This window comes from Euprymna scolopes, chromosome 24, assembly GCF_053919585.1.
Source record: "Euprymna scolopes isolate OS-2025 chromosome 24, ASM5391958v1, whole genome shotgun sequence".
NCBI classification, from domain to species: Eukaryota; Metazoa; Mollusca; class Cephalopoda; order Sepiida; family Sepiolidae; genus Euprymna; species Euprymna scolopes.
In genome coordinates, this window is record NC_136505.1 from 64,057,398 (window position 1) to 64,084,825 (window position 27,428).

The 27,428-nt window shown below is 31.5% G+C and overlaps 1 protein-coding gene across 4 annotated transcripts in view; it reads right to left on the reverse strand.

The window, feature by feature from the left end:
* Window positions 1-4,687: 4,687 nt before the first annotated feature.
* The window catches only part of LOC145246753 (thiamine pyrophosphokinase 1-like), a 51,523-nt gene continuing 28,782 nt past the window's right edge, over window positions 4,688-27,428 (reverse strand). For 2 of the 4 annotated variants that reach the window (XM_080108522.1, XM_080108523.1), the window contains 4 exons: window positions 17,993-18,082; window positions 14,981-15,136; window positions 10,469-10,583; window positions 4,688-6,749 (listed from right to left, as the gene is read on the reverse strand). In XM_080108522.1, the coding sequence (XP_079964648.1) occupies window positions 6,628-6,749; window positions 10,469-10,583; window positions 14,981-15,136; window positions 17,993-18,082 (483 nt within the window). In that variant the 3' untranslated portion in view covers window positions 4,688-6,627. The remainder of the gene's footprint in view (window positions 6,750-10,468; window positions 10,584-14,980; window positions 15,137-17,992; window positions 18,083-27,428) is intronic. The other 2 variants (XM_080108524.1, XM_080108525.1) reach the window with 2 other exon arrangements.

Here is a 27,428-nt window from a genome sequence, read left to right on the forward strand (position 1 = left end):
ATTGTTCTTGTCGAGCCAGGTGGTGGCATCCGGCATGCAACATGTGTGAGATTTAAAACAATTACAAAGTTGTGATGCGAGAAAGTAAGCAAAAAAGAAGTGTCCATTTCTAATTGGGGTTTCAAAATAAAAGAAAATTTGAGGAGACGAACAGTAGAAACATAAAAGACTAGAAGTGCTGTCCAGAATTGTCCGGTGGCATAGATAACAAAACAGTTTTAAAAAGTGTTAGTAACATCTTTCTGTTAAGTCCAGCCCACCTCTCTCACTCTTTTTGGCAATATAATAGAGAGTTATGAGCAACCAACTGCTTGACCTACTTCCAGTGTTCTTTTATTTTAAAAGCAAGTCATTTTTTCCTTGAAATAAAATTAACTAAAAATGTACTAATTAAGTCCCTGTTGATTCAAAGTGAATGAATATTAGAAATTTTAGTGAATTAGAAAAACAGGCGAATTGAAGTTAATAGTTACCTTCACCAAGTTAGTTTTGATTTTGGTCAAATTTGTTGGTTTGTGTTCAGCCTAGCATACACATCATTGGACCAATCATCACCAAACTTGGTCAAAATATCAATCATGGTCTAACTTAGAACTGATTTACTTAGGGCTATCTAGGTCAAGGCCACAGAACAAATGATAAACAGTGTGAATTAAAAATAAATTGGCATTATACCGAATTGATTTTTGGCATAAAATAATAAATAGTTATTGTTTCACTATCCTGAATTTGTTTTTAGTATTATAACATATATTACTTTATGAAATATTTATTGATTATTTTATTTTATTTTTTTTTTAAATAGAATCATTTTTACCTGATACTGTTTGTTGCAGACTTTAAGTCACTTGTTCTTCTAATACACCAAAAAATTTTTATTATATTTCTGAACTTTTTAGGTGAGGATCGATAATTTATATTATTTGGATTATTCAGATTACTGTTCTCATCTTGAGTGTTATTTTTTACATTTTTCTCAATATAACTTCCGACTTTCTTCACGTGTATTCTTGTTGGGCTTGGGAATCTGCACAATTATGAATGGAATCCTTTATTTAATTCATGAGGGTAGCATGCTCTTGTTCCATCAGCCATGATCGAGTAGAATTCCTACATAATTTGCACTTACAACTGAATTTTACCCAAGTACTTTATTTATTATATCATGGCTGACGAAACGATTACATGCTATACCGTGGATTAAATAAAGGGTTTTGTTCAAAATTCCATGCAGATTCCCGAGTTCAAAAAGATATATCTGAAGAAAGTCAGAGGTTAGATCGGCTGAAACATTGTGAAAATAACATTCAAGATAAGAACAATAGGAATAAAAATCTTTTCCTCTCCATTTTTACCCATTTTTACCTAGCTAAGTCAGCATAATGAATGTTGACACATCAGTTCTCATTAGATCACTGAAATTAAGTAATGTTGAGTCTGATCAGCACCAGATGAGTGAACATTTGAGAATATTAGGCACTGGTGTGGGAGGACATCGACACCTTGCAAGAGCTGCAAAACACTAACACTTATCTCCCCTGACGAGAATATACAAGCAACTGGGGACTGTTTGTGAATTTGATATTTCATGAAACTTCCTCTTTCAGAGGAAGCCAGTTCAACTCAACTAGGGTGCATGCTGCTTTGGATCAGACGATAACTCTGCCTAATAAATACAGACACAAACAACTTTAATGGTTACCTCCCATCTTGCCAAACTCACATCAACTCTCCATTGTACAAATATAAAAATGGCCAAATAATGAACATTTTTTTTTTACAGAACTGTTTAGACACTGGACAATAAACAAAGAAGATTGACATGATGATGCAATGAAGATGAATATGTCTATATTCCTCCCCACAAGAATAAGATTGGCTGGTGTAAACCATAAATACGGATAGCTCTAACAGCCTGGGGAAAACATTAAAAGATATGCTGATAGCCTAAAACTTAAGCATATTATTAACTTTCTGGGACATATTACATAAGAATTTAGTTGGATATGAAAATAACTAGTTTATTTAGATGTAGAATCTGTTGGAACTATTAATAGTTTCTATTGTTGCATATGTGTGTAAAATATGGACCATACTATCAGAGCATGATAAGAAATGCAACTTAATATTAACATATCCATTGATGACATTATCTGAATAAAGTAAGATTAGCATTGTTCGTACATGTTGGGAAGTGATGGTAATTAAGTGGTTAATAGCAGCTGGGTTGGTTAAGTTTGAATCCATTTTATTATGTAAAAATTCTTTCACTTAGAATGTTGGCAACTTTTACATGGTTCCTCCCATAAGTACACAAATGTCTTTCTAGAAAAGAATTCCAACTAGAACGATATCAGGAAAACTAATGCCAACAATAGAATCATTTGATAGATACAAAATGAATGAATAAATTAATGCACATGTTTTCTGACTACTAAACTCCAGCTACGTAAAGAAATCATATTAAGAAGAAGATTTAAATTCTAAGGAAGATCAAGAGGACAACCACTAAAGAGATTGGCCAATCAGGTAAGGAACATATACCAATAAGAACAGTCGGAAATAAATCATACATCCTTCATCATAACTCTGCAATCCCTACAGCTACATACCTAGAAAACGGAGCTATAAAACCTGATATAGTGATATGGGACAAAAAGGAGAAAGGAGCAACCTTAGTAAAATTTAGTGGTTGTAGCTAGACAAGTGTTTGTTGCAAATGCTTTGCAGGAGGGATTATATATTGAAACTCAATTGAGCACTTGCCATGAAAATAATGGTAAAGCAGAGACTATCCATGTCTCTTGTGTGTGAAAGGGGTTGCAAGGAGGAGAAAAGAACATTGTTTTTTCAAGTCCAATCTAAACAAGTTCTTGTTGAGCCATTCTCTTGAATAATAAAATTCTATCCAATTTTCACCACTATCAATCATTACAGTATTGTCTCACAAATCACTTTACACTCAGTAACTCTTATCCTCGAGCAGACTTCAGGTCTGGATAAGTAGTGACGCCCATGTAAAAAAAAAAGGAAATTGTATTAAAGATTTAATTTGACAATAACATTTTAAAAGATAATCCAGCGCAAATCACCAGACAATGGTTATAAAAAATATGGTGAGTTTATATTAAACTCATTGGCAGAAACAAGCATTGTTTTCTAGATGTAATAAAAGTTTAGTCTTTGTGCTGCTAAATAAATATATGGTGTCCATGTTTATATTAATAGTCTTGTAGAATCAATTCCGGGTCTATCAGATATGCCCTATGAAAGCAGATTCAAAGGCTTAACCTTTTCTTTCTCGAGTGCCAACAATTACATGGTGATCTCCTTTTGACCCATAATCTCTTCAATTGGCTTTATGATATATCTCAGGATCTATTATTCACTCCTGTGCCAGAAAAACGTCTACATTGACACCGAAAGAAACTATTTCATTGCTGATTTTGATTGAACTCCAGGAGGCCGCTTTCTTAATCAGAATCCTTGGACTTTAGAATAGACTTCCAAGTGAGGTAACAAGTACACCAATAACACAACAATTCAAGATGAATTTTGAAAGGTGCTGGATGCCGTTTTACAATTTGTCATTGACCACGACCGCCACACTACCCCTCCCCCCCCAATATAAACAGAATGTTTGTGAAATATTAAACGGTTCTTTTGCTCAGTTAATGTTGCACGCTACTTATGGAAAAACAGTTAATTAAACTGCAGAAACACCTGATAAAAACTATACAAATTCTATAATCGAATACCCCCTCCAAAAAAACAAAAAAATCCGGAAAACATCAAAGTATGTTTTTGTAAATGGCTCATGTAAACTTACTGACAGCATTATTAACTTACTAAATTATGAGATGAAAAAATGAACGAATCTTAGTAAAAGAGAGTTGTCTCCCTTAGAAAAATGACAAATTGTAAAACAGCACCAAGTGCTGGGTTACTGTGTTTTCTTCTGTGTAAATTTTTACTACTCTTTTCCTATGTGGCAATCAACGCATGATGATTTTACTTTTTGCCAAATAAATTGAATTGAATCATAGGCAGAACACATTCCAATCAGCAAGTGCAACAAGCAAATCCAAATTGATTTCTAAATATGGTGCTGATTTACATTGGTGATCTTTTGAACCAATGCATTTCAGGTGAAAACATTACATACTCAAGTGTCATGGCAAAATTAATATAAATTCCAAAAATTCTAAAAAATGATCCAGTAAAAGATATGCTAGACATATTCTGAATAATATAAAAAAAAAAAATCATCCACAATCACGTTCTGAAATGCATTGGTTTAAAAATGGTGGACCCTTAATTTGAATTTGTCGATTTAAATCAAGGATCATCTCCCTTGTTTGTCATAGTGAATTGGTTGCAGAATGCTTTCACATTAAAACTTAATTCGATAAATTCTATTTTTAATCGTAATTATTTTTCTACTTAATCATTTTTCATAATTTTTGAAATGTATACTAATTTTGTCATGACATGTAAGTACATACTAATGTACATACCTGAAATGTGTTGATTTAAAAGATCACCAAGGTAAAAAGGCACCTTAGAGTTCAGGCTTTGTACTGCTAAATAAATATAAGGTATTCATCCTATCAATGTTTATATTAATAGTTTTTTAGAATTAATTCGACAGGTAAAATTCAATAAATAATAAAAGACAACAAAGCTGTAAAAAGCAAACAAATGTATTAATGCATATGGTAGCCATCATTAAAGGATATAAATTAACCATTGACATATTTAAACTTTTTTAATTGTGATTCAAAATATTGCAAAAATTATTTCGTCATGGTTTGGTGCTTCAATTTTTACTTAGTGTTGTCCTGAATGTTTCTTTATTGATTTCGGTTTCTGTTCTTTCTTTAATCTCCTGAAGCTCTTACACATTATTGAGCGATTCAACATTTCTGTTGGGGTCTTTATCCCCCCCTTCCTCACAAATTGCCCCAGAGTTGTTTTGTTTAATCTGATTGATAAGTTTTCTTTACATTTTCATAAAATTGGCTTTCATTGTGGTAAAAAGTCCTGTGCTGTCTGTATTGTTCGGATTTGTATCTATCTTCTCAATCGTCCTTTCTTTGCTTGTATCCTTTTTATTAGTTCTTCATGTTTCTTGTTTAGTCTTTCTTCTTTGTTAGACATATTTTGCCTCTTTCCTCATTTTGCTTTCTTTGGAGATTATGTTCTGGTTGTAGTTTGTTTCTTGGATTTCCAATCTTTTTTTCATCTGGTATTTGTTTATCATTATTTACTATTATTATTGTAACATTTTGACGTTAAACAGTTTGAACATTGTCATTTACGTAAGCATACACTTTTGTACGTCTGAATTTTCGCCAGCGAGTGATCAAAACAGAAATCAACAAAACAAAATCTTTTTATACATACATTGCGCAGAGGATGTTTATATGTACTACTCTTTATTTCATTGTAAATTCCATCGTTATTCGCAACCGACCACGATCCCCTCGTGATTGGTGACCCTTGGCCTCATCTGTTTAGCTAGACAAACAAAGTTACTTGCGCGTGGAAGCACAATGGAAACTCATTGAGGTTTCAGAAGTTTTATTTAGAGAGAGAGAGAGAGAGTTCACCCATGGAAGGACAGAGCAATATCTAATTCATTAATTACTTCTTAACTTGTTTTTCTTAATCTTAATGATGATAACACATGAGCAGTCTTGAGGTAACCTTCACTTAAATTTCTACATTGTCAGATGCATCTCATCTGTACTGCTGACAACGATGAACTGACAAGAAAGTTTCTGTTCTTCTATGAACACGTGACACTTTCTCGTTCTCCTGCATTTCTAGCGTGTTTTGTCTAGAAACTAACCTTTGGCCTCCTTTTGCTTCAATCACGCTCCCTGCCACTGCATCCATTTCTGCTTGATGCCAGGTTATCCTGAAATGTACTTATGTAACACTCGCCAAAATTCATACTAGTTAGTATAATTGCTACTTATTGGTATAAGGTCCAAATATATATTACCATTATTATTATTAATATTACAATTATTATTATTAATTAATATTACGATTACTATTATAATTCTTATTATTACGATATTATGATTATTATTACGATTATTATGATTATTATTATTAATTAATATTACAATTATTATTATTAATATTACAATTATTATTAATATTATTATTATTATTAATAATTATAATGACTATTATTAATTAATGCTACGATTATTATTATTAATATTACGCTTATTATTATCATAATTATTACAATTATTATTAATATGATTATTATTTTTACTAATATTATGATTATCAATAATATTACAATTATTATTAATATTATGATTTTTTAAATTATATTATGATTTTCATTAACTAATATTACAATTATTATCATTAATTAATATTACAATTATTATCATTAATTAATATTACAATTATTATCATTAATTAATATTACAATTATTATTATTAATTAATATTACAATTATTATTATTAATTAATATTACAATTATTATCATTAATTAATATTACAATTATTATTATTAATTAATATCATTATTATTATTATTTTCTGCATTAATAAAAAGTTTCCAAAAAAAAAATGATATTTTTATAATCATCAGATTTTAATATTTAATTTCCATTGTCCACAATAAAGGCTTGCTAGCCTCAACACAAACGGGTTCCTTTGATCCATCATAGGAATTGCTGGTACTAATCAGCTGACCAAATTCCATTGACTGATCATCTGAAAACAAAATAGAATTTTACAATTAGAAGAAATAAATTGGAATTTCATGTTTTTATATTAGTTGAACACTTGTTTTACATTAAGTAACTATCATCATCATATCATATGAATCTAATGATTCTACTGTTGGTATTGACCCCCCCCCACACACACACAAATTTTTCTAGTCAGAATTCTTTCTAGAAAGACATTGGCTACTTACAGAAGGGTTGCCGAGATCCGAAGTGAAAGTGATTTTCTAGAATAAACTGGATTTGAACTTGGGACACTCAGATCATCAGTCAGTGTCCTTAACCACTGCCACCTTTTTTTTTTTTTACTAAGGAGTCACCACTTATCAAAGCCTGAACGCCACTCAAGGATAAAGATTAATGAATGTAAAATGGTAGTGTAGTAATCGTTAATGGTATAAATTGGGTAGAATTTGATTGTTTATGGGGACGACTTAACAAGAACTTGTTTACGTTAGATTTGAAGGCTACCATGTTGTATTCAATCAGAAAGCAGGACAACAGAACAGTGTTCCACAGGCGGACAATTCTTTGTTTGTGGAATCTGTATTTAGATTTAGGCACAGATAGAGAGTGGGGGAAGTCGTTTATCTTATCTAGCTACTAGTCAAGTGAATTTTTTGTGGAAGTTTGGCAAGGAGGAACCATAAATTGGAGTTCAGTTACCTCCCCCTATTGTATTAAAAACTACTTAAACCAGAGTAAATTACACAGCTCTATTTTGTTTTACTTTCATTTGTATATTGTCTTCTGTAGTATATTGTCAATCTATATTACATTTCTCTTAATCTGTCTGTCTAGCCACTTTTTCTCAGAAAATACTGGCCCAATCTGGATTTGTATGAACTTTGTTATAAGGTGCAGCAAACTAAGTATTATGGTATCCGTTTGTGGTGCGCAGGTAAGGATTAGTCACCACAATACTACATCTACTCTAGAAGTTTGGCATAAAGCACTCATTCTAAGTCAACGGGTTATAACTTTTGCCCATTCTAGTCTATTAATAATATCTTTGATGATTGTAGACAGAGCTATAGTTTATGGAAGAGAGTTAAAAGATATTTTCTCTCTTTATATATATTTTAATTTTTTTCTGCGATGTATTTTAACATAAACATTTAAAAAGACATTTTTAAATGGTAAACATACTAATTTCATGAAATATTAAGAACAAAATTTAAAACTAAGAAACAAATAAAAAAACAAACTTGAGTGACATCAGATAAATATTAGATTACTTTATTATGCATCTGTGTAATTTTATGATTTCAAATGGGGATGAAATAATATTATAATGATAGTAGTAAGAGCATCAATTATGATGACCTGTTTTTAGTTGGTTGGTTGTTTTTGTTTTACAACATATTAACCCTTCTCAGGTTATTTAATGCCGAATCCAGTTCTTTTGAAGAAAATTTTTTTTAATAAAATATTTTTTTTTCTAGTCGGTATCTATTTAACCCATAGTTGGAACCCTAACAGGTACTACCACTCAGAGTCAGAGAGCAATAGCAATTAAAGGGTGGTTCCACACTCCCCAAAGCCTGCAAGCTGGGGCCTCACCATCGGATATAGTTTAAGGTCATATCCAGGACCTCTGTTTTTAGCTATCCATCTGTAATAGAAGATACTGCTCACACAAGTGGTAGTGCCTCTGTTTAGCCCGTCAGGTAACAGGATCGAGGAAGGAAAAAGAAAAAAAGAAAAACTCAAGTTTTTAGATAGAACTTTATATACCTGTGGCACTAATTTGCATATGAGAGGAATAGCAGCTATAAGAAGGACAAATTGGAGGACAGGGAGTCGAGATTTTGACAACCAAGAGAGAACATAAATATCGAGAGTTAGTGTTGTGAATTACAGTTTAAGTTAAGAGGAATTGGTATGACTTGCAACATTTGTGAAAAGAAGTTCTAAAATTTTCTTTTTTTTATTACACTCTTCTGCAACACATAGTGCAATGGGGAAAATGTATCTGGTTCCTTTTAATACGTCTAGAACCAAACTTCTCTTATTTCACGATTGACACTGATCCCCACTTTGCCCCAATTGAAATGAATGTCTGTCTGTCTGTCTCTCTCTCACTCTCTCTCTAAATACTTTGAAAAACTTCTAGAACTGAGTTTCACCTCATGCCTAAAATGGAAGACACATTAAATCTGTTGCTAAGGTTGCTGGGAAAATGGTTGGATCGTTCTATCACTCAAGAAAGTACCTCATTTCTGACACAATCTTCTACCTGTATAAGAGTCAGATCGGAGATAAAATACTGCAGTCATAACTGAGGAGGTGCTGCTTGGGGCACTCTTTCTTTTTTTAAAAAAGTACAAAATCGACTTCACAATCTAGTAAGGGAGGGAGTCTCTTCTTGTCCCTACAGCCTCTTTCACACAAAAGAGATGTTGCCATCCTCTCTACTGTATCATTATGTTCATGGTAGGTGCCCAACCAAGCTTTAATCCCTGCTCCCCCCACCTGCCCCTGTAAAACATTCACAGCAAGAACTCGTTCAGCTACAACCACAACAAAGAACTCCCACTTTTCTCTCTCAATACAAAAATTCCAACAGAACTTGAATGAATAAAGTTTTTTTCTAGAACATCCAATTTGTGGAATAAGATGCCACAAGTCTGCTTTCTAACTTACATGATTGTTTTCAAGTCTAATGTAAACAAATACTTGTTGCACCATCCTCTTGGATAATCAAATTTCTCTCAAGTAATTTTCTGCTTTTTCCACCCATTATCTCTGATCCTCTCATAGCAGCGATCATTGTCCAGCCGATGATGTCTTTGAGACTTGATAATGATGATCCATCAGAAAAAGCAATAACATTAGAACATCTTGAGTGTTAATTGCACAACACTTTGCTCGATGTAACCTCCAACCTTTATAAGGTGTTTTCTGTCAAATTCGGGAATCTGCACAGAATTTTAAATGAAACCCTTTAAACTCAATTTTACCAAGTACTCTATCTACTGTGCCACAGGCCCTTGCAGAGATACACTTAAAGATTTAATGTTACATTGACTGAAACGTGCAAATAACACTCACGACAAGAACAGTAGTCCAAAGAATCTAAATAATCCAAATAATCAATTCTCATCTAAAAATTTCAGAACCGTCTTATTTGTTATGTAGACGACTCCTCCCCCAACACATGTGGTATGTTTCCAACTTTCGTTTTGAAACTGCTATCGTATAAAAAAAACTTTTAATGAAAATTGGATGTTTTTTCGGAACTCACCAATCGTTTTGGCATTTTTAGAAACTACTTTTTTTTCTGTCTACACTTATCTAATATTTTAGATTTTAGAGTGAGGGATCACTTTTCTCTATAAATTAAATGTAAAATGTTAATCCATTTCTTGATTTTCAGCAATTTTCGGAAACTTAAAATTAAAATCAGGATTAAAAAATATGACCAAATTTATTATTTTTATTTATTTATTTATTTTTTTTACAACAGTTCGGCATGATATTTTCTTTGTTCTCTGCTAACCTGGAATTTGTGTGTGTGCACGATCTTCAAGTTCTTTTATCCAACAGTAGTGCAAGTGTAGACAATGTCTAATCAGTTTGAAGATTATATCAATGAGGGACTACATTAACGATTAAATGGATATGATGGTGAAAAACGGACAGAACTGTCGTTACAACTTGGTATTTTTAACTCAAAAAGACTTTGCATAGAAATGTACTTACGTAAATTATACTTGAGGCCAGATGTTGTCACATGTTCACACAAACTTCCGACCGGAATTAAACCACACATTTCATCCTCAAATCCTGTGTTTATTTCAATCATATTTTTTTTCCCCTGGAAAAGAGGTGGAAAAATTATGTCGGCTTCAATTAGCCCCCAAAATGCCCATTTTTAATAAAATACTAGACCACATGTGAATTGCTGGTTCAGTATTTTTAATATACATCTATTATATAGAGAGCAGTTGTCTGTGTGCAGGTGTATGTTCAGTTAAAAGTAAAAAACTACAAACCAAACACCCACAAAGTTGATATATTCTTGATTAGTGTTGCTCTGGATGAATAATAGTTAAAATTAAAACTAAAAAAGATTTATTTATTGGGGGAAATCTGGGTCAGGATTCGTAAGAGGAAAAGATCGATTTTCCAATTATTTTCATTGTTATATGAACAAGAGGTGAATCAGTTACATTATTATTTTCAATAGAGAGGAATTGGCTGGGCAGAGGTGAAAGAAGAATAGAGGGGGGGGAAATAGATAAATGGATAGAGAGGGGCAGAGAGATAGAAGTCTTGATTACACTTTTGCTCCAGACGACATAGAGTAGCCCTGCTAGTAAAATATAGAATTTTTTAGACGCTGGTTGATAAACATGTTTTTACAAGGAGTGCAAAGTCAGAATACAGTCTTGTGTTATAATAGATACTTCTACCTCTCTTTGTCTCTTTATTATTAATTTATATCACCCCATTGCTCTCACCATTTCTTTCATCATCCATCCTTTATGTTATTTGTCTTTTCTTTCATCACCTAAAATATTTATGTACAGATAAAGTGTGTATGGTGAAAAGCAATCAGGATAACAAAAACATTTATGAATTTTTAGTAATATAGTAGACTCTCTTAATCCAGAGAGTTCATATATATATATCGGATGGGAATCACATCTGACAAGTTGATGAGAAGGAAAATTTCTATGAAAACATAAAATCATAAAATTGTCATCCCATTAACAACCACTTTTTTTTTTGCTCAACACACACCTCCAAACATACGGCCAACACCGGGCACTCATGCTAGTCTATATATCTATAAAAGTGAAAGTGTCTGTCTGTCTGTCTGCCTGTCTGTGTACATTTCCTGACACAATAACTCTGTCAATTTTCAGTCTACAGAATCGAAATTTGATATGCAGGGTATGGAGATTTGGAAAAAAATCATTTTAATCCGTTTTCGGCCAGAAATTTGGCTGTTAAGGGGTCAAATTTCAACGATTTGACCTTTGAGAACTCTACCAAACTCCTCCGACAATTTTAAGTATAAACACTTGAAATTTTAGGGATAGGTTCCTTGGACATGAATCTAGCTTAATAACTGAATTTTAGCCCAAAACAACAAATGTTTAGGGGTCATAATAGAGGTCAAATTAAAAAAAAAAGACCTCTGCGGTCTCTACCAAAATGTAAGTCTTTGAATTTCAACAAAATTTTGTACTATATATTCTCTACACCTATAAAATAGACACATTGAGCTTTACTCAAAATTAACAGTGATTCAGAATTCAGTTTTCATCATAACCGTCTCAACCCATTAAATGAAAACGGTATACATTGAAATTAACAATATTTCAAAAATAAAAATTAATATATATATATATATATATATATATATATATATATATATATATATATATATATATGTAGACAAAAGATTTTGAAACATCAGTTGGAAATATTTACTGATTTAAAACCACCTGAACAGTGAGAATTATATATATATTTTTTTTCTCTCACTGGTTTTCCAACTGAAACCAATTTCCCTCTTTCCTCATTCGATTCTTAGTTTTTAATTTATCATTCTGACGTTTCCTCTTAGAGGGTCAGACGATAAGGCCTTAAGGAAATTTTAACAATTCCACCAGCCCGTTTTTTTTGTTTCTTTGATATAAATTAAATTATGTTTCCTCTGAAATTTCTCCTTCCATTTTTCTGTACCAAGAATTTACTTATATATATATATATATATATATATATATATATATATATATATATATATATATATATATATATATAAGTGAACATGTCTGCATGTCTGTCTGTGTGTCTGTGTACATTTCCCTACACAATAACTCTGTCAATTTTAAGTCTACAGACTCGAAATTTGATATACAGGGTACCGAGATTTGGGAAAATCTCTGTGATCAGTTTTCGGCCAGAAATTTGGCTTTTAAGCGATTTGACCTTTGAGAACTCTACCAAACTTCCTCCGACAATTTTGGGTCTAAATACTTGAAATTTTAGATATAGGTTCCTTGGATATGGATCTAACTTAATAACTTGATTTGAGCCCAAAACAATAAATGTTAAGGGGTCATAATAGAGGTCAAATTAAAAAAAATTGACTGTTTTTTTTTTGTTTTTGCTCAGCATACACCTCCAAACACCCGAGCAACGCTGGGCTGAAATGCTAGTATATATATATATATATTTATATTTTGTTTACAGAAAGTTTTAGATGAGTCATTAGTACCGTCAGTTTCAAACCCGATAGTTAGGGACTGTTTTAGATACCCATATCAAGCTCTCTTCAGCCAATACTCATCTCATGTGTAGTCTAATATGGTTCCTAATTATCGTGCTTGAAACCGAAGGTACCAATGACTTATCTCATCTTAAACTTTATGTAAACAAAAAATAAATAATACACTCTTATTTTCGGATTTTCCTTACAATTGAGCACTTTGCTGAATTTCTTTTTCCAAAAAATTAATTATATATATATATATATGTGTGTGTGTGAGTTTTGTGAAAAAGTACACATTTGTGATTATTTTTTATGCTTTGTATACACCAATCCTGTTTTAAATTAGAAACCCTATTTGTTAAATATAACAGAGCATATATGTAGTCGCGTGCAGACAGGCTGTTTCGTTGTATCACAGCTCTTCAGTGCAGCTAGCCGAGCATTCATCCCAACTTAAGAGTTGAATCTACAACCATCTAGTTGATAGTTGGCAGCTCTACCCTGTAACCATGGGATCGGCATTCATAAATCATGTGTCCAACATCTTTATATTAACACTGACCACCACTTTTGAAGTGCACCATTTGTTTATTTATAAACAAAGAGCTTTGCATTATGCTAAATAAGTAGGCGATATAATTTAACAGAAGTGCTCTACTCAAAAAGGGGAGTTATTTATATAGTCTGTTTTGCTGTATCACAGCTCTTCAATGTTATGATAGTTCAGCTAATACATATATACGAATTGGTCACATCTTATGAGGCATCTATGTGTATGAATATTTTATATAATTGAAAATTAAAATAATGATGCAATTTTTAAATGAATGAAATCATTTATTTTTTTTTAGGATAAGGGTTTTGATAACTATAACATTTTCAAAGCATGTATTCCCCCCCCCCTTTTTTTCCTTTCATTTTGATTCAAGATGGATGATTTAAAAAACAGTTATGTTTTCATTCTTTTTTTCAGATAAAAAGTAAACTTTAAAATTCATAGGTGTATGTTCGAACAGCCGGAAACAGGGAGCAAGAAGTGAATTCCAAAGGCAGATGCTAAGAGTTTACAAGTTACAATAAACATTAAAAAAAAAAAAAATCACCAACATGTCTACACACATTAATTGTATCTTGTTGTCATATAGAAAGTAAAATAAACCTGTTTTTTAATAGAAATGCTTAGAAATTCTAAGAGAGAGGCTAACTATTAGAATAGTTACAGGAAAATTCTAAAACATTTTTTTTTTTTTACAATGAAATTTATTTCTTACTATTATTTCACCCTGAACAAGGTATAGTGTCACTTTGTTGTAAATGGCTACTATTTGGGAATTGAGCAGCAAGATATTTGTTTACATTGCACTTGAACTTTGGATGTCAGTACAGTTGGGGAAGCAGGGAAGCAGGGACTTGAGAGAGAATTCCAAAGTCTAGCAGTTCAAGGGAAGAAACTATTTGAGTAGAAGGCTTTATGACATCTAAGGATCTTTACAGTGTGGGGTAAGATTTTGCTGCTTGATTGGTTGGTCATTGTAATGTATGTCGAGCAATATACAAGTGAATTGAGTTTGTCAGAGCACATTTCATTAAAATACTTGTAAAACAGGCACAGAGATGCCACATTTTGGCAATGGGACAGAGGTTGGAGTTTGATTGCTAGTGTGGAAGTTATTAGGTTGACGACTATTTTTTTAACTGTATCTAGGATCGAGAGACTAGCGGCAGATGCACCAGCTCAGATGTGCCAACAATACTTGATGGATAGGTGAATGGTGGCTTTGTAGAGTTACAGGATACTTTTAGGTGTGAGTAATTTTCTAGCACGGTAGAAAAAGCCCATCTTTTCCATAACAGCTTTGGCAATTACATCAATGTATTCGTTTCAATTCATATTTATACCAATTTTGTTAATAAATTTTGTTTGGAAAATTTAAAATCTCACTGTTTAATATGTTCATAAAGGACTAAAGTATCTTATGAATTCTTACCTCAGGCAAAAGAAACACAAGAGATGTCTGTGAGATTAAATAAATTTGAAGATGTGCATCAGATTTACTGCTTTTCATTTTGTACAAAGTGTTGATATTACTAAATTGGTGATCTAGTCGTCCACCTAATGCTCCCAAGACAACAATTCGTTCAACCTATAAAAAAATATTTAGAAAATATTTCAGATTATAAGACAAATATGCATTTTACAAACAGTGCAGCATTATTTATAAGACCCGACTAAACCCTCAGAACTCATCAAAAAGCAAGAATTCATGTAACCTATGGATATGGAAAACAACCTGCCTATCACTTAAATTAATTCATAATAATAATAATCCTCTTTGATACTGCAAAGTATCAGTAAATGAGTGTAATGTGTTTCAGTCATTAATAAGGAGTTAATACCGTTTTATAAGAGCCGGCTTATATTGGCCTCATTTAACTGTTTGTGTACTGTTTACTGAGGCTGCAGTATCAGTAGCTTGAGGATTATTTTCAAACTTCTAAAATTTTGAAAGGTCCGACTGACTCCAATTAATTGCTTTGACTTCAACTGTGTAACTCCACAACTCTGTTGTTCAATTTTTCAGATATAACCTTAACCTTAGTGTGGTACAATATCTTCACAACACTGAGTTAGCAGATGGTCTTGTGATCACCATATGTTTCGACTAGTCTTTCTCTGTTTCCTTCCTGCCTAATTGCAGTTAAGTTTTTCTAAGAAAACTTTATTCCGCCAGTCAACCACAATCACTCTCATTCCGTGGTGTTTATTGAAGATTGTGCTAATAAACGTTGTTATTGTTTATAACAAATGCTGTCCGACATTTTCTTTTGATTGCTTGGCAACTTTTCTCTCCTACAGCAACAAATCCGACCTTCATTGACTGGACTGTACTCATCTCTTCTTTCTATAGATCTTAAAGCAACGTAGGCATGGAAGGAAACCGAGAAAGACCAGTTGAAAGATGTGGTGATCATGAGACCTTCCATCTTATTCGTGATCTACTGTATTAGTATACTAGTGAGGGGTGCTCGGCCTTGTCCAGTCATAAAATACACTTAAATATATTTTAATTCATGCAGACTTTGTATTTGTTATTACAGAGCCAATTCTCTATTGAATATATATATATATATATATATATATATATATATATATATCATTGATTTCAAAAGTTAAAAAATAAAAGAATGACTTCGGTGCTATCAGCTGGAATCAAAACCAAAACATTTAGTGCTTCAGCAGCATTTCCTACTATTTGAGCTAACCTTACAAATAGATTAGAAAGATTTAAAATTAAACCACTTTTAGCTATGGTTGAATCTGCGCATGCGTAAAACTAATAGAAATATGTCGGCAAACTGAAACGAACATTTTGCACTTCAACTTGCTAACATATTTTTGTATGTGTTATTCATCCATCCAAACAAATATTTTACTCGTTATAAACAATCCTTGGTGCATGATTACTATTTCCTGTTAAATTCAGTGTTACGTGACCAGTAGTTTAAGAGTTTATTGATTAAAAATTTACACACACATACATACATCTACAGTTTTATTTATATAGAATAATAACGACTATATGACCGATAGTCATACAAAAATAGGTGTAATATGACTTACATTAGTATAATAAGCACTCTATGACCTACATTATTTTAATCACGATAATGACTTAAAATAGTATAATAATAACCATTATATGATCTACATTAGTGCAAATAATTTGTATTAAGTAAACAAAAGTTGAGAGATTATTTCTTACATTGTTAAACGATTCACATTATGCTGGTTAGTAATATAAAAAATTCCTTGAACTCTATCTACTCCTAATTCTTGCAATCACACTAGTGCCTGCCAATATTATAACAACTATATGACCCACATAAGTATAATAACATTTATATGACTCATCTTCATACAAAAATAAGTGTAATATGACTTACATTAGTATAATAAGCACTCTATGACCTACATAATTTTAATCACGATAATGACTTAAAATAGTATAATAATAACCATTATATGACCTATCTTAGTACAAACAATTAGTACTTATTAAGTACACAAAAAATTCAAAGTTACATTCAAATTATAAACTTAATGCTGATCCTTATAAATGCTAAAACCAAAAAAAATTACAAACTGAATTAAACTAGCTATCTCAACTATTTTACATCTACAAACTCAAAAACTCTCATCTATTCTTTCAACATGGCCGTACCTTCTAAACACACGTCTCTATACTATCCAGGTTTAATCTTCCTCTGAAGTCATCAGAACTAAGCCTGTCTTTATGATTTGCATTACACATATCCATCATATTCTGATATACTTCCTCTTCATGCAATGCATGCCCTCTACCCTCACTGGCCAGGTTTCACTTCCATACATCATCACTAGGGTTATGACAACAGCATATTCTTTTCATTGTTTTGACTCTCGAGTATATAACCGACACAGACACAGTTAATCAACTGAGAATCACATTACTCTATATAACAGCATATAAGATATCAACAGATACACACTCGAGAGTCAAAATGCTGAAAAGAATATGCTGTTGTCATAGCACTAATCATCACACTGTGCACACATGCCTGGTAGATTTTTCTTTTAGTAAGATTCTGCTGGTTAGTAATGGCAAAAATTCCTTGAACTTAACTCCATCTACTCCTAATTCTTGCAATCACACTAGTACCTGCTAGTATTATAACAACTATATTACCCACATAAATATAATAACAGTTATGACTCATGTTCATACAAAAATAAGTGTACTATGACTTACATTAGTATAATATGCACTCTATGACCTACATTATTTTACTCGTGGTAATGACTTAAAATAGTATAATAATAACTATTATATGGCCTACAAAACATAATTATTTATTAAGTACACAAAAAAGTCGAAGTTTCATTCTAACTATAAACTTCTTATCCCTATAAATGCTAAAACAGAAATAATTACAGACTTACAAAAGATTATTCATCTTACCTGACTTGAATCCATCCGACTGAAAAGTATTTTCAAACATTTTGTAAAATCAGTAAAATTTTGATCTGGAGTTTCTATAATTTCAACATTCTGAAAATAATGTGACAAAATAAATTATAAAGATTCAAATGGAATTCACATTCAATTTTAATGAAATTTAAAAGGTTCATAATCGGAATACAGGCTATTTTGACATATGCTAGATAAGTTTTTTGGTATTTATCCAGTATAAGGACCATGCTATTGTTGGAATCATCTGGACAGTTTATGGAAAATGCTAGAAAGTGCCGAAATACTGAGTAACCTTAACTCTAATACAAAAATCATACTATCATTGGTTAAATTTTTTTAGTCTAAATATTTATTTTGATTTGATAAAAAAGAAAAAAATCATTAAAAACTAAAAAAAAATTTGTTATCAGTTGTTCATTATTTAAAAATAAATATTTATTTATAAAAATTACCTACAATGAATGTTTTCATCGATTAAAATTTTTTCTTAAACTTTGGTAGAAATTATCCAATAATTATTCAAGAATAACGTTTTCATTTTTCAACTAATTTTTCATTGAATTAGCTTTGTACTGACAAAAATAATATATTTTTATTGAAAAAGTTGGCCAGTCATGAAAATTTTGTTCAACACCTTCCAGTGATTTCCATAAACTGCCCGGACAATTTCGATGATAACACAGTCCTTATATATATATATATTTTTTATTTTTTTACATGGTTGTCACCACTTATCAAGGCCTGGAAGCCACTCGAGGATAATGCTTATTGCATGTAAAGTAATCAATGGAACTGTATCGTAGTAATTTTAGTATTGGAGATTTGATATATCTTACTTAAGGGGGCGGTTCATTAGGAATTTGTTTATGTTGGACTTGAAGATATCCAAATTGTAGTCAGGTGGGAAACAGCCAAATGGAACAGAGTTCCACAGGCGTGCACTTCTAAGAAAGAAGCTTTGTTCATGAAATCTACATTTTGGTTTTGGCACAGATAAAGAGTGGGGAAAATTTTTGACAGTGGTTTCAGCTAGACGGGTGTTTATCATGAAAGATTGGCGAGGCGGGACCAGAGATTGGAACTCAGACGAACACTTGCCATGGAAGTAACGATAAAACTAAGACAGGCTTGCAACATCTCTTCTGTGGGAGAGAGGTTGCAGGAAAGAGAAAAGGGCATCCCCATTAAGCCACAAAGTCTATTTTGTACTCTATCAAGGCAGGATAGGCTGTTTTTAGCAGCTCCTGCCCAGATGTGGCAGCAGTACTCGATCTTAGGACATACTTGGCTTTTATATTGATAGAGAATTGCATCAGCAGTGAGATATCTATTTATATCGCATAAGTACCAGTTTTTTTGTTTTTGTACATATATTTTACAATTATAAAATGTTATAGAAATTTGTTCATCCCATAAATAAAGTAACAAGAAAAATGTCATAAAAAAGAAAAAAAAACACCAAAAAATATTTCATTTTTTGCCAAACAAAACATATTTAATTTATAGCAGCCTGTAATAAAATCACTTATACCACCTAAATGTTCCAGCTGATTATCCTTGTTATGATCCAAGACAATGGTATCTATATATTAATACGATAGTGTGTGTGCTATTTTGTGTGTCACGCTTACATCTTTTTTCTTCCGAGTGACTGTCTTTTAATTGTTCTGACATTCCATTTCTTGTAATAAATAATTTTACCAAGAATTCTTCATAAGTTTTGGTTTTAGTTTGAATCATAACTGAAGGAACTTAAGTTTATATATATATATATATATATATATATATATATATATATATATTTACCAGTGGTGAAAAAACCGGACTAGAGTGCTCAATGTGTAGCCAGAGCAGTATATAAGAAATTTATTACTGTGAGTCAAGAATGAGTTTACATATTGTTTCAACTAGAGGAAGATCCTCAAAGAGAGGAAATATCCAACTAGCATCGTAAGAATTCATAGATGGACTAAGTTATAAAATCAAATAAGAATGGAAAAATCGTAGATGAAGAGGAGTTAGAAAAGAAGGGGGAGTGGAGGGGAGAGGACGTTGGAATTTAAAGTAGTAGGAGTGTATATGATAAGAGAGTGGTTTATAATTAAATATTAATACTTATAAACTTTTTTTTTTAGTTTATAACGGTTTAAAATTAAAAGACGCTATTCATATCTATAACGGCATAAGTAACAGTTAGTTTAAAGGATCACCATGGCAACAGGTTGGAGAGTTAATGTTAGTGGGCATGGTGGGAGGAGGAAGGAACGGGTTGAAAATGGGGTTTAAATTGATTTAGCCGGGCGGGGAGAGATTGAAAGATATTTATTGTTTATAAAAAAGGAAAGAAAAAGAAACGGAAAAATATAATGATAAATTAATGAATTATACGTTACAGGTTTATTTTGATAGTATAATGATAGGTAAGAGTATCAGTAAGTAAATAAAATAAATTAAAAATTAAAATATTAATAAATAATTGTTTATGATAAGTAAATAAAACACACACACACACACACACACACACACATAAATACACATACACGCGTACACCTGTACAACGTACGGAGGCACATCAATGGGGGGAGAACATATGCCTAAGTATATAAAAAAAAAACAGATACGTAAACATAAAAATATAAATATACATATATACATATACATGCATACACATATATATATATATATATATATATATATATATATATATATATATATATAAAATACACATACATACACGCACAAACATACATACATATATATATATATATACATATATATATATATGTATAAATAAATAAATTAGCCGGGCAGGTAGAAATTATACGTTACAGGTTTATATTAATAAAATAAAATAGGTGAAAATTTCAGTAAGTAACTTAAATAATAGATAAATAAAATTAAGGAAAAATTATGATAATAAATAACACACATACACAGATACAAATACACGCATACATATGTACAGCATATGCACATACGTCAATGGGGGAAAAGCACATGTCTAAGTATATATAAATATATATACACAAATACGTAAATATACATACATATATACATATATAAACATATATATAAATACAAATACACATACATACAAATACACACATATACATACATACATATATATATATATATATATATATATAAATTAGCTGGGAGGGGGGATTGAAAAATATTTTATAAATTATTTATATTTATTAATTTAATTTTCGGGCGTTGTAGTTGAAAGAAAGAGAGAAGGAAAATAGTAGGATGAATTAATGAATTATAAGTTACAGGTTTATTTTAATAATATAGAGGAGGTAGGAATATCAGTAAGTTAATCAAATAATAAATTAATAAAATTATTAGGGAGATGTTTGTGATAAGTGAATAAAACACATACACACAAAAGTACACACACATACACATAAAAAAATAATGTGGAAGATAAGCACACAAGTACAAATACATATATATATATATACACACACATATACATATATACATACACACATACACATATATATATACATACATACACACATATATATATATACATATACATATATACATAGATATATATACATATATACATATACATACATATACAACACACATATACATATATATATATATATACATATATATATATATAAAAATTAGCCGAGCAGGGAGAGATTGAAAAAATTATTTTTTGTTTTTTATTTATTATTTATAATTTTTTTAATTGTCGGGCGTTTAGTTGAAAGAAAGAAGGGGAAAATAGGAGGGTAAATAGGTGAATTATTTGTTATAGGTTTATTTTGATAAAATAAAAATAAGTAAGAATATCAGTAAGTTAATTAAATAATAAATCAGAATTAATATAATTATAAAGAAAATGTTAATAATAAGTAAATAACAAAAACAAACAAATACATACACATGAATACACATGTACAAAATATGTACACACATCAATGGGGGAGGAGCATGTGCTTGAGTATATGTACATACGCAAATACGTAAATATATGTAAATAAGCTTCGTGTTAAAAAATATGATAATTATTATATTATTCTTTTCTAACTCCCCTTCATCTACGATTTTTCCATTCTTATTTGATTTTATAACTTAGTCCATCTATGAATTCTGACGATGCTAGTTGGATATTTCCTCTCTTTGAGGGTCTTCCTCTAGTTGAAACAATATGTAAACTCATTCTGGACTCACAGTAGTAAATTTCTTATATATATATATATATATATATATATATATATATATATATATATATATATATATAGTAATTTATAAAATATATATGGCGATTAAGCTACACTGAATATTCAGTGTTTCATCCTCTATAGGATTCGTCATGCTTATGCGCATAAGCATGACGAATTCTATAGTGGATGAAACGCTGAATATTCAGTGTAGCTTAATCGCCATATATATTTTATAAATTACTAACTAGCTCTACCTACGTATTGAGCACTTTCAAGTAAATACTTAAAGTTTACGCATAAATCTATACTTTCGTATATTAATTTTATGTTGAGTAAATGAAATAGTTATATATATATATATATATATACATACACATATTTTTTTTCTTCATAAGTTTTGCTTTCGGTTTCGATTCAAGCTGATGGACCCAGATCATATGGATATATTTTTTTTATTTTTGAAATCACAATTTTAAGAATCAATAAAAAATTGACTCTATAATAATATATACGAAATCTGCATAAATTAAAATATCATATTTAAGCGTATTTTACAACCAGGCTATGCCGAGCATCCGTGCTAGTGTCTATTATTATGTTATCTTGAAACATCTAAGTTTTGAGGGAAACAAAAAAGAAATCCTGGACATTTGCTTTTTTTTTTTTAATTATAAGAAACTTTTTTTTTTTTAATTTTGTTTTGATTATTATTTTTAACTTTTAAACAGACTTTATAAAGTATGTAATTTATTGAAGAAATCTTACTAAATAGAAGTGTTTTTTTTTTCATACTAATTTTAAAAGTTTCAAATATGTGTTATTTTAAAACCATTTTACAATGGAAAGTCCAAATGTACTTTCAATTTTACTGTTATTTTTTACATTTTATTTTGGATCAACAAAGGATTATTTGAATAAAAACTAAACATAATAAACCTAAGAAATAGTGCTTTATTCTTATATTGTGACTTTTAGCAATTAATTTTTGTCTTTTTTTGTTTTTTTACAAAGGAGTCACCACTTATCAGGAACCAAAGGCCACTTGAGGATAAGGGTTAATGAATATAAGGTGGTAGTGTAGTAATCGTTAATGGTGTAAATTGGGTAGAATTTGGATTATTTTAGGGGACAGCTCAACAAGAACTTGTTTGCATTGGACTTGAAGGTTATCATATTGTAATTGGCCAGAAAGTAGGTCAGTGGAACAGTGTTCCACAGGCAGGCAATTCGAGGAAAGAAGCTTTGTTAATAGAATCTGCATTTATATTTAGACACAGATAGAGTGGTGAAAATTGTTGATAGTGGTTGTAGTTAGTCGAGTATTTTTTTTGTGAAAGTTTTGCAAGGAAGACCATAGATTGGAGCTCAGATAAGCACTTGCCATGAAAATAATGATAGAGCTGAGATAGGCTCATAATATCTGTTCTGTGGGAAAGAGGTTGCAGGGAAAAGAAAAGGGCATCACTTACTAGGTTTTGAAGCCAGTTTTGAACTATGTCAAGACAAGATAGGGTGCTTCTGCCCAGATGTGGCAATAAGGTTTTTTTCTTTTTCCATGGTTTTATATTTGTGACTTTTACCTGGAGATTTTATAGTACTTGTAAGCAAAACATGCCGTGGAATTACTGGTATATTATAATGTGCAAAAAGTATAAGACAACAGAGACAGATGAAAACTCAGATGTAGAGAAAGTTGGTTGGTTGTTTTGTTTTACGGCATATCAACCCTTTTCAGGTTATTTAATGCCGAATCTTTTTTGAATAAAATTTTTTAATAGAATATATTTGTTTTTTGCAAGTCACTTTCTATTTAACCCATAGTTGGGACCCTAACAGGTACTACCACTCGGGGTCAGAGTGGGCCTGGGAGCAATGGCAATTAAAGGGTGGCTCCACACTCCCCAGAGCCCGCAAGCTGGGGCCTCACCATCGAATATAGTTTAAGGTCATATCCAAGACCTGTAGAGAAAGTATATTTGGGTAACAAGGCTATTGAGGTTGTTCAGAAGTTTTGCTGCCTTGGTGATACTATTCAGGCACAGGGGAAACAGGTGTTGGTATGATTGCAAATGTGTTGTATTCTCAGGAGAGCTATATAAACGAGTATGTATAACAGTTTACTTGTGTGTATATATATATATATATATATATATATATATATATATATATATATACTAGCATTTCAGCCCGGCATTGCCCGAGTGTTTGGAGGTGTATGTTGAGCAAAAAAAAAAAAAACGGTCAATTTTTTTAACTTTGACTCCTATTATGACCCCTTAACATTTGTTTTGGGCTCAAATCAAGTTATTAAGTGAGATCCATGTCCAAGGAACCTATATTTAAAATTTCAAGTGTTTACACCCAAAATTGGCAGAGGAGTTTGGTAGAGTTCTTAAAGTTGAACTTTGACCCCTTAACAGCCAAATTTCTGGCTGAAAAGGGATTACAAAGATTTTCCCAAATCTCAGTACCCTATATATCCAATTTCGAGTCTGTAGACTGAAAATTGACAGAGTTATTGCGTAGGAAAATGTACACAGACACACACACACACACACACACACAGGCACATTCACTTTTATATATATAATGGATAAATAAACGTTCATGTGTTTATGTGTCTTGAATGTATGTAACGTATGAGTGCATCTATGATCATTTACTGTTCTCATGTTTGTATATGTCAATATATTCACAGACATAGTTCAACAACAGACATATAACATTTACAACAAAAAGGAATGAATAACAGTCTTCTGGGGATTTACATAGGGCTAACCTGATCCATCTTTGGTCTTGTTTGATGGAAAGCTGCTAAGAAGAGTCACTTCAAGGGACGAACAAGTCTCAGGTTTGTCTTTTCAGAAACTTTATTTATGATGTTTCTGTAGCAAAACAAAAAAGAAAAGGTCTAACAAGACGCAAAGCAAATTTCACTCCACGGGTTATATCAAAAAGTCTGATGACACGCAGAGCACTGTTTACGGCGCGCAGGTCTGAACGCTCTCCAACTCCTCCCAGCAACCTGCTTTTATAGTGTCCGGGCATGCCTCATTAGCAGGTGTGAGAACTGTGCAAGATCGAGGGCTTTAAAAGACCACGGACGCCATCTTCGATCATTTGATTTTTCTTTCTTCTCAGCCTGCAGGACAGAAGAACGTCTCCGATGTGAGTGTCGATTGTTTATTTACCGTTTGTACAGCCACACAAAGCACAAACACGTGGCCACTTACTTCTTTGATGAACATCACAGTTTCCCCATTGGAAAGCTTCACGATGGTTCTACATTCTTTACATTTGATAGGCATTGGACTCCTCGCTCCCCTGGGTGCTTTAAGCCATTATGATGTCTCTTTCAAGCTCTAACCACTAATTAAAACTATGTATACAAAACACTTCTGATGACGTCATCAACACGTATCACTCATGACCATTAGCTGATGTCTGTCATGTATACTTGTTTATCTAACTAACATCCCTGTTTGAGTTATGAAAACTAATATTTCTTTTCATTTCTAACATAAATATTTATCCTAAAAAATACCTTTCATCTTGATAACATTTTTTTGTTTTTATTTTTGCAAAAATCAATAACGATCATAATAATAATCGTTCAGTGCGAACCAACTATGTAACAAAAGTTAGGAGTCGATGGCATAAGTTCAGGGAACTTACGCCATTACTCATAAGCTGTGAATCAATCATGTATGTGTCGTATGAAGATGCATGGAAGTGAAACATGTCAGATGACGGTTGAGGGTATGTGTTGCATGGAGAGAAACGATACCAGCACCAGAATGTAAAGTTTAATTTTTCTTTTTAAATCCCTAAAGAAGCAGCAAGAATAACATACAGTTTTCTTATATTCTTCAATAGTAATGAAAGATTGAGAAGAGATGAGAAACCCCCATTAAAGGTAGCAGCTTTTCCAGCAAATTTTAAGACAAAAAATAAACCCTAACCTGCGAGCAGTTCCCCACATTACAACATAGTAAATAAATGATTTATTTTTTCTCATTGTAAGTTATTTTTATTCAATTCCAATCCTAATATTTTTCTTGATTTATGTGAATCGTTTAACAATGTAAGAAATAATCTCTCAACTTTTGTTTACTTAATACAAATTGTTTTCACTAATATAGTTATTATACTATTTTAAGTCATTATCGTGATTAAAATAATGTAGGTCATAGAGTGCTTATTATACTAATGTAAGTCATATTACACTTATTTTTGTATGAAGATGAGTCATATAAATTTTATTATGCTTATGTGGGTCATATAGTTGTTATAATATTGGCAGGTACTAGTATGATTGCAAGAATTAGGAGTAGATGGAGTTAAGTTCAAGGAATTTTTGACATTACTAACCAGCAGAATTTTACCACTTTTGAGCTAAAGAAAAGTCTATTAGGCATGTGTGGACAGTGTGATGATGTATGGAAGTGAAACCTGGCCAGTGAAGGTAGAGGGCATGCATTGCATGAAGAGGAAGTATATCAGAATATGATGGATATGTGTAATGCAAATCATAAAGACAGGCTTAGTTCTGATGACTTCAGAGGAAGATTAAACCTGGATAGTATAGAGACGTGTGTTTAGAAGGTACGGCCATGTTGAAAGAATGGATGAGAGTTTTTGGGTTTGTAGACGTAGAATAGTTTAGATAGCTAGTTTAATTCACAGGGAGAATCCAAGGAAAACATTGTAAGAAGTGATAAAAATAGATATGAGGGAAAGAGAGATGTATGAAGACCTAGTCAGATGTAGTTTACTTTGGAATATTACATCTTCACCCAGAAACCTGCACAGACGTGGGTAGAAGAATTCATCAGCGAAAATGCTCTATCCCATCTAATGAAAATCTATGGGGGGAAAATATCCATATGATACCGAGCTTTGTATAGGCTAATGACCCTTATATTTCCTGAGTAGTGACTGGAAGTATTAGTGGCAGGTTAATAAAAGCATGCATATCAATGGTGGAGGAAAATGAAAAGGAGAACACGAATTCAATGAAAAAATATATTTTGTAATATATATTCTTTTTTTGTTTTTATTTTTAATTTTTGCATAAAAATTAATCAACTGATGAAGAAAAAAAGAAAGAAATGAATAACAGAAATTACGATAATGACGAGGAAAAATGAGTCACTCAAAATTCTTGATCATAGGATGCAATGGTGAGGCACAAAGTTCTCATGGCTGCAAAAAGAAATATGTGGCACTATGTATCA